Below are 9,108 nucleotides of genomic sequence, written 5' to 3'. Positions count from 1 at the left end.
CAGAGTTCCCAGAATTAAGTTGAATAAAACAAAACAGATATTAGACACTTTTCATAATTTGCTGCTTAAGCATAAATATAGCACTGGCTGTATTGTACTGATAAATTTTTGTAAACAGATTTTTATGATATGTTAGTAAACTAAGAAAAATGAAGCATTATATAAATTTCACAAATATTTTCTAAAGAATTCAGTAAATTTGATAACAAAATTGAAGTATGAACAAGCCAGATTCTTTATTTCTTAACCAGAAATGCATTCTTACAAATTTACAAATGCAATTAAATATTCATTCTATCATGACAATGCACTTCTAAACTAAATGAGAATGACTGTATGTAATTATAATGATTTACATTTAATATTAAAGTTTAGCATTGTTATACACTGGCGATATAAACCAAGACATAATTTCTTAAAGTACAGGTAGTAAAGCTGAATCTGATTATTTCAAAAATGTATATTTTTTTGAAATACAGATGAAGAATTTTTTAAAATGAGCCTCAATATTATCAAGAACCTCCTGATGTGGACATCAGCAACATAAAGTCCTGGTAGCCATGATACTATTATGGGCTTTCTGGAGGAGGGGGAAAAAAAAATAAAAAATCATATATATATATATAGATATCAACACACACACACATATGAAGAAAGTAATTTACAATTGAAGACTAATTACTAGTTATAAGATGTCTTATTAACTCTACATATATGTGATATCAAACACTATTATGCTACTGGATCCATGGCAAAACTATTAAAAGGAACAAGATCCAACATGGAAATTAGAATTTTAATATTACATGTATTAAATTATTACATCTATTAAATCAATTAATATAATATCTAAGTAAAATAGTTCGCTATTTTACTTAGATATACCAGTCAACTAATTAAGAAATTTCTGATCAATTATGACTAATTTTGTCATTTGCAAAGTAATGGACAACAGCCCCCCCCCCACCCCCAAGGGTTTATTCACTAACTAATCAAAGAACATATTGAATCATAATCATCAATTTCCTGATATGTACTTCAAGGATTGTTTCTGTTAGTAAAACAGCAGTACGATTAAGTCTACATTATTGTTAATCTAAAATCAACAATTTTCCTCAAATCAGTCCAAATCTTGTGAGCACACCAATATTGTAATATTTAACATTTCATGCTTCTAAGGCAGAATCAATCCACCCAGACCTGTTTGCTACCCCCCCCGCCACACACACACCCATTCTATTTAAGTGACCATACCACCTTAGATTAGCTCTGCTGACATATTCTTGAATGCTAACAATGTCAAGTTCCTTTCTAATATCTTCATTTTTAATATGATTCTGCCATGAATGCAATCAGTTCACTTCCCTAATTTTTCCCTGAACCCTCATATCTGTAGTCAAGAGTCTTTGATCAAGTGCTTTATTTCTAACCCAACACTCAGATATATAACTTAAAACTGATTTGAACACTGTCTTTTAAACTGTTAGTTTGGTTCTTTGGCATATCATTTTCACTAAAATCAGTGCCTAAATAGCTGAAATATGTTTTCCTGTTCCTGACTATTTTCATAGTTTTGGTCTTTTTATTGCTGATTTTCATGCCAAATTTGTTATTACAGCTGTTATTGAATTTAGTTATAGATACCTGGATGATTGCACTAGATGTGTTGAGGGGGTACAACATTATCTACATAAAGCAGAGACCTAAGTTTGATAAGTCATATCAAGTCTAATGCCACTTTCTTTCATAATGTGATCCATGTAGATGATGAATAAGATGGAGATAATGTGCATTCTTGTCTTACACCTGATTTTACATCAAACCATCTTCCTGCATTTCCTTCAATTCCAACTGCTGACTTACAACTTAAATATAGACTATGTATTGCTCTGTATAATGTTCCATTCGCCCCATATAATTGTAGCATTTTGAAAAGCTTATCTCTGGGAAGCTTGTTGTATGCCTTTTCCAGATCTACAAAACTTAAGTACAGATTTTTGTCATATTCCCATGATTTCTCAACACTATTTGTCGTAAAGTGAAAATCTGATCTTGACAACCTCTATTTAGCCTGAACGCAGCTTGTTCTTCTACGAGTTTCTCTTCCACTATAACCTCATTCTAAGTATGCTTGCATCATTCATCTTTATTTACTTTTTTATAGATGGGCACTGTGAAAGCTCTACTCCAATCATCAGGAATTCGATCTTCTCACAAGATCCTCTGAATTATGCAATGTAGCCACTGCAAAACCTTTATACCTTCATACTTAGCATTTCTGGTTGAATATCATCTACCTTTCCACATTTCAAGTTTTTGACAGGTTTTTCTACCTTAAGTATTGATATGTACTCTTCTTTGCATTCCTCTTGAAAATTTTCTAGTTGGTTCTGTCACTGCTTGTTTTGGTTAAAATTTTTCGAAGTAATTACTCCAAACATCTAGAATGATCTTATCTTCAGTTTTTATGGCAACTTTATCATCTTTGATTCCTTTTACAGCACTCTTTCTTCCATTTGTTAGCTTCTTCAATAGCCTTCAGAACATTTAACACTTTTCTGGTGTTTACTTTCCATACTTTTACCAAAATCTTCCCATGACTTCTTTTTTACTATTTTTGCACATAGTTAGCTCACTTAAAATTTCCTCTGTATTCTTTTAGGGTATCTGCCAAGTTATTTGCTAGGAACTTTTGATATGCTTTCTTCTTTTCCAGGACAGCTTCTTTAACTTCTTGTATCAACCATGAGGTTTTTTTTTTTATATTTTTCTATCCTTGCAGACAACTTTACCACATACCTCCCTAGTTGAATCATTCAATGTCTTCTTCAGAGTTTTTGCTGAGACTTCAAGGTTTGGTTCTTGTTTTCAATCTGTTTCATTTTTTCTTCACTAATGCTTGTATAATCGAGTCTGCAGTTTACTGTAAAAGATGCTCGACTTTAATTCTTTTTAAAACTTTCTTACATACTGTTCTTTTCAATGGGATATTCATTTTTATCCTGCTAAGCACTAAGTAATGGTCACTTCCACTTTCAAATCCTCTATACACTCTTGTATCCTAAACCAGCATGAAGATATCTCTATTAACAATCAATGATGTAGTTAATGAGGCTTTTCTTATTTCTTGTGTCCTCTCTCCACTTGAACTTGTCCACTTCTTTATGTTGAAACATGATGTTAGTAATGACTAGTCCATGTCCCAGTGGTAAGTATTTGTCCAACAAATACTTACCATTATTATTAGCTTTGGCCTTCTCTCCATATTTTCCCAAAACATTCCTATAGGCCTTGGTGGGATTCATTTCCTACTCTGCTGTTCAGATCTCTAATAAAGACCACTTTCTCCAGTTTCTTTATGCCAGCTGTCTGTTCTAATGACTCAAAAAATTCCTCCACTTCTTCCTCAGAAGAACCTTCTGTGGGATCCTATAGGCACAAATAAGTTCCATTTCCCCATAAAACTCTATCAGAAACTGCCTTCTAATCAAGCGGTTTATCTTCATGTTTGTTGTTGAATGCTATCACTACTCCTTTCTTTCTTTGATCATTATTGCCTGAATATAACATCTTATATTTATTTAGTAAGATCTCACCTGTTTTTGTCTTCTTTGTCTCAGTAATGACAATTATATTCTCATGGTACTTTTCCATTTCTTCTGCAAGTTTGATTTCCTTTCCATTAATACTCCTTATACTGATGGTTCCTATCTTCAGTTCTTCTGATTGGGTTTATTCTTCTTCTAGATGTTGAGTTGAAGCTTGTTCCAGTAGCTGACTTTTCACTGTTCACCCTGGTTCCCTGATGAAAACAGTGGAAAACCTTGTTTAACTAAGTGAAATGCAAGCCAGCATGAAATCTCATGATGTGCCATCATATGCATTTGTGGTTTAAGCCAATAGAAAGTACAATTTGGTTGGCTAAGTCCAAAACTACCAGCCCATCCTTGTTTGTTCAGTACTTAGCAGATACACCACATGAAGGTGAGGATTGGACATTAGGTTAGAAGCCCACTTGGTTTTCGGCAATCCTGAAAGGCAATGTGGAGGTCTCCTCCAGTTATTTGGCTATGACCCTTAAGTGACCCCATATCAAATTAATGAATTCAAATAAAGGTAATGCATAAACTGCTATGAAAATAGTGATGTAAAAACAAACAAATGACTTCAAAGAATTAAAAGAAATAACAATACCTATTGCTCTTTCAAGAGCATAGACTGAACTCTTATAGAAATTTAAATAACTTAGTGCAGTAAAACCTTTGAGAGATGCAATGTTCATATGTGTGCACGTGCACTATATATTTGTTATCAAAAGTGAGTTGTTTGTGGGTGAGAAGCAAAAACAGTTTGTACGATGTATTATGAACGTAAGTTTGTCAAAAGTTACAGTGCTGTGAATATGTTGTGAAAAAAATAATGCAAAAACATGAGTGCTGCAAAGAATAAAAAAAAGGAATGCACAAATGATAAAATGCAAGTCAAATGGATAACATAAAAGAACGGGTGAAAGATGAGAACAGTTAGGTGGTTTTAATGGAAACAAATAGTATGCTAGAGTTATTTACAGGACAGAGATAAAGCAACCAGAGGAGGATCTGGCAAGTGGAATAGCAGAGAATATTAAGAAAGAAGTCATAAGATGAAGAAGTAAAGCATATTAATGAGAAAGGGGCAGAAGTAAAATGGTAATTCCATTATTAGAGGTTTACTTCAAGCAAGTTTGAAAAAATCATGGTTTTCCTAGCATGAAGATTAAAGATGTTAGTGACCATGTTAGAATGTAAAGAGGTAAAGTGAAAGAGTTAATCATTATGGCTGGAACAAATTATTTAAAAGGTGTAAATTTAACATGGAATGTGAAAGGATTATTATTATTATTGTTGGAAGTTTTTTTATTGGGTTAGACTATAAATTATATATTTAGTTTAATCCTTTATCCAAGTGTAAGCAAACAAAGTTTGCACCTGAAGTATCTTCAGGACTGGGGAAACTCATGCTAAAGATGATATAAGTTCTCATCACTTGCCTTAGTATCTCTCGTAATGCAAAGCACATCTCCTTGCAGACATGTCTAATGCCATGCATTAAGGGAAGGGACACTAACCAGACTGGTTTCAACCTTTACTGAGGTCTCATCAGTGGGAGCCGGACTCAATGGTGGTGATACCAAGGTGGAAGTAATGGAGAAGTCATATTTACCTATACGAGTTGCCAAAAGGTGTCACACCTTATTATTAAATAACTCTGTTCTAGTAGAAGGCTTAGACGTTGGTTGTACATGCTTACTAAATAACTTAAGGAAATTACAACGTACAATCTACTCTATAATATAAAATGATAAGCCTTTTTTATGAAACGTTTTTGTGTAACATTTTCTGCTCTCTATAATATAAAATGATAAGCCTTTTATGCAACGTTTTTGTCAAGTTATTTGAAACATTTTGAAACTCAGGGGCTACCCTAAGTGTCGAGTCATCAGAATTCAAGGAGAACTGGCCAACCAGTCTGGAACACGAGAGGTTGGGCGCCGTAGGCTTCAGGGGGCAGAGTCCCCTAGTAGAATATACATGAAATTAAACTTTAATATATTTCCAATATTTCAGCAACGTCACATTGCCATCTTCAAAGGAACTTACAATAAAGACATGTGCACGCAGACACTAAACACAGTAAATGAGAAACGAGAAAGGAAGCTATGGTTTCCCTAAAAGTCCTGATGGTTCCCCCTAGCGGGCTATGTAGGTATTCTTGGCTGAAGGTCTCCTGATGTAAGCCTCACAAATTTGGGGCAGTCTCATGCAACCAAATATGTTGAAGTTTGGCATGTTTCTTAGGGCTGAGGCTGATTCCATGAATAGTCTTTCAAATTTAAACTTGCTACGGTGTACTATTGTGGCTTTCTTCTACCGTGGCGTGTATCCAGAGCATGGTCTGCAAGACCAGAATGGTTGTACTGGTGAAACCGGATGTAGTCCATGTGTTCTAAAATTCTGATATTCGCTGTCTTGCTTGTTTGGCCAACGTAGGACAACTTACTTTGCTGCAAGAGACCTGGTCTACACCAGGTAGGTGGGGGGGGGGAGTGGTTGTCTTTGGTGGAACGGATAAGGGATGCCAATTTTTTATATGGTCTGTAACGAGAGGTCAAGTCATGTTTTTTTAGGATTTTTGTAATTTTTTCTGCGGTGCCTCGGATGTAGGGAATGGTGATGGATTTAGAGTAATCCTTGCTGTGAGGAGGAGGAGGAGGAGGTTTGTGGTTTACTGGTTTCAATATTTTTTGGAATTTTTTTTTTTTTTTGGGGGGGGGGTAGCCATTGGCTGAGAAAGTGTTGAGGATGTGATTTAGCTCATTGGTTAGGGCATTGTCATTTGAACAGATTAGTTTAGCCATTGTATAGTGTCTTAACAACTCCATATTGTCGTGAGGGGGAATGGTGGGATTGTTGGTGAATGTACCTGCCTGTATGGGTGAGTTTTCTATATACTGAGAAAATCAAGGTTCCATCAGGCTGGCAGGTGACTAGTGTGTCTAGGAAAGGGAAGCTGTTGTTTTCCTCTTTTTCCAGGGTGAACTTGATTCTGGGGTGTTGGTTGTTTAAGTGTGTTAAGAAGGAAAGGAGTGTATCAGCGCCAAGTGGCCAAATAGCAAACGGTAGTGAAGCCATATGGTTAGTTTTTGTGGGGCAGAGTTTAAGGCTTTCTCTTCAAAGGTCTTCATAAAGAAATTGGCCAGGGGTGGGAAGAGTGGTGAACTCATGGCTGTCCACTCTACTTGTTTGTAGAATTTTCCCTGCCAAATGAAATAGCCTGAATTCATTGTGAACTGAAATAGGGCTGAGATATCGGGAGGAAATTTAGCTTGGATTAGCTCTAAAGTTTCCTTGAGTGGGACATTTGTGAATAAGACGGAGACATCAAAACTAACAATTATGTCAGTATGTTGGAGTATAAGGTTTTCTGTGCTGGCTTTGAAGCGGGCTGAGTTTTTTTATGTGTGATGGTGTGTTGCCAGTATAGTGTGTGAGCGCTTTGGCCAAATGTTTAGCTAATTTGTATGTGAGGGAATCAATGCCATCCACTATGGGACGTAATGGCACATTTTCTTTATGTATTTTTGGGAGTCCATAAATACGGGGGGGGGGGGGGGGGTTATAGAGTTATATGGTTTTAATTTGTTAGTAACTTCCACAGGCCAAGAAGTGACCTCCTTAAGGAGCCTGTGGAGTTTTCTAGAGTTGGTGCGATTGTATTCAATGGGGAGGTAGGTAGCCCAATCTAATAATACAGCATTAAGCTTACCTGTGTAGTTCATTTGGTCGAGTACTACAGTGGCATTTCCTTTATCCGCTTTGGTGATTATTTTATTTTATTTTTTTCTCATTTCATGCAACACTTTATACTCCTTCTTGGATATGTTGGTTTTTGGTGGTCTTGCTTTGGAGAGAAACCAAGCTACATCCAGTCTGATATTGTGGATTATGTGGTTTGGAAGGTGGCAGATACCGCATTCAATTTGGATCATAAAATCCTTGGACGGTATTTTCCTGGGAGCAATGGCGAAGTTGTGGCCACGCTGAGTGCTTAAGGCTTCAGAGTAACTGAAAAAAAGGTTGACTAAATTACTCTGGATTAAAGAAAGATGTTGGAAGTTTTTTCACTTGGTTAGACTATAATTTATATATTTAGTTTAATCCTTTATTCAAGTGTAAGCAAACAAAGTTTGCGCCTTATGTCTGCAAGGAGATGTACTTTGCATTATGGGAGATACTAAGGCAAGTGATGAGAACTTATACCACCTTTACCAGAAGTTGCCCCAGTCCTGAAGATACTATAGGTGCAAACTACTTTGTTTGCTTACACTTGGATAAAGGATTAAACTAAATATATAATTTATAGTCTAACCAAGTGAAAAAACTTCCAACATCTTTCTCTAATCCAGAGTAATTTAATAATAAGGTGTGACACCTTTTGGCAACTCGTATAGATAAATATGACTTCTCCATTAATTCCACCTTGGTATCACCCCCACTGAGTCTGGCTCCCACTGATGAGACCTCAATAAAGGGGTCGAAACCGGTCTGGATAGTGCTGCTTCCCTTAATGCATAGCGTTATACATGTCCGTATAGAGATGTGCTAGCAGGTGCAAACTTTGTTTGTTTACACTTGGATAAAGGATTAAACTAAATATATAATTTATAGATTATTATTATCATTATATGGGCACTTCCGTGGAGTCTGAAAATTCATCGCTGGAGACCAGACAAAGCACTCACAACTCTCCAAGCAAAAAATCTAGTCCTCACATTCCTACTAACCACATCTTTATTGAACTTCCAGAGATGATCCCCTTGTTCTGGTCCCTCTAGCCAAGTGCTGAAACAAGCGCATCAATCCTAAAGGATATGAAAGAGTTACTGTAAGAAGTGGAAAAGAAGAGTGAAAGAGTAAAGTGTGTATATCTGCTGCTGCAGTATGATAGGAGTGAACTTGGAAGAAGAGCATTAATTCATTTGTAATCATATCACAGCTCTTCTTCCATGGTTATGTAGGAGGAAGGAATGGTGTGCGGTTTTTAGATGTCAGCAGTGAATTAGATGGACAAAAGGACTTGTATATGACTGATGGATAGGACCTGAGTTTCAGCAGAATTAACTGCCTGAAAAAAGTTGTGTGGTGAGAGAATGGATTTGCAAAGTAAGGTAAATTAAGGCTGTTGGAAGAGGGGGGAGGGAGATAGAAGTGAGGATGTGTGCAAACACTTTTGCTGTGAGCATAATAATGAGAAAGATCTAAGAATAAATACTAAATGTAGTCTCTCATGTTTAAGAACTGAATAGGGGTACTTATCAAAATATACCAGGAATCTGTGGGTCCAAGAGGATGTTGCAATACATCCTCTTGGACATGTATATTAATACTGGAGGCATTAAGAACAAGGGTGATGAGTTTTAGACATTACTTGACCTGAAATTCTAGGTTTTAGCAAGATATCGTTAATGGAAGAAGAAGATATTGCTAATGAAAGCAGAACTGAAAAAAAATTAGCACTGAGGGTCACAGCACATTTGAAGCTATGTGGTGTGAGATAACTCAATAGGAC

General features: G+C 36.0%; 1 protein-coding gene across 1 annotated transcript in view; it reads right to left on the bottom strand.

Annotated features, from left to right (window-relative positions):
• Nucleotides 1-211: 211 nt before the first annotated feature.
• LOC150100966 (transcription initiation protein SPT3 homolog) overlaps nucleotides 212-9,108 on the bottom strand; it is a 143,438-nt gene continuing 134,541 nt past the window's right edge. The window contains exon 12 of the mRNA XM_090401735.1: nucleotides 212-580. Coding sequence (XP_090257861.1) covers nucleotides 536-580 — 45 coding nt within the window. The 3' untranslated portion in view covers nucleotides 212-535. The remainder of the gene's footprint in view (nucleotides 581-9,108) is intronic.

The sequence above is a fragment of the Typopeltis vanoorti genome, chromosome 12 (genome assembly GCF_054136105.1).
Source record: "Typopeltis vanoorti isolate ZY-2024b chromosome 12, IOZ_Tvanoo_1.0, whole genome shotgun sequence".
NCBI classification, from domain to species: Eukaryota; Metazoa; Arthropoda; class Arachnida; order Uropygi; family Thelyphonidae; genus Typopeltis; species Typopeltis vanoorti.
Note: the sequence above shows the minus strand (reverse complement) of the source record. Positions and strands in the feature narration are given on the sequence as shown.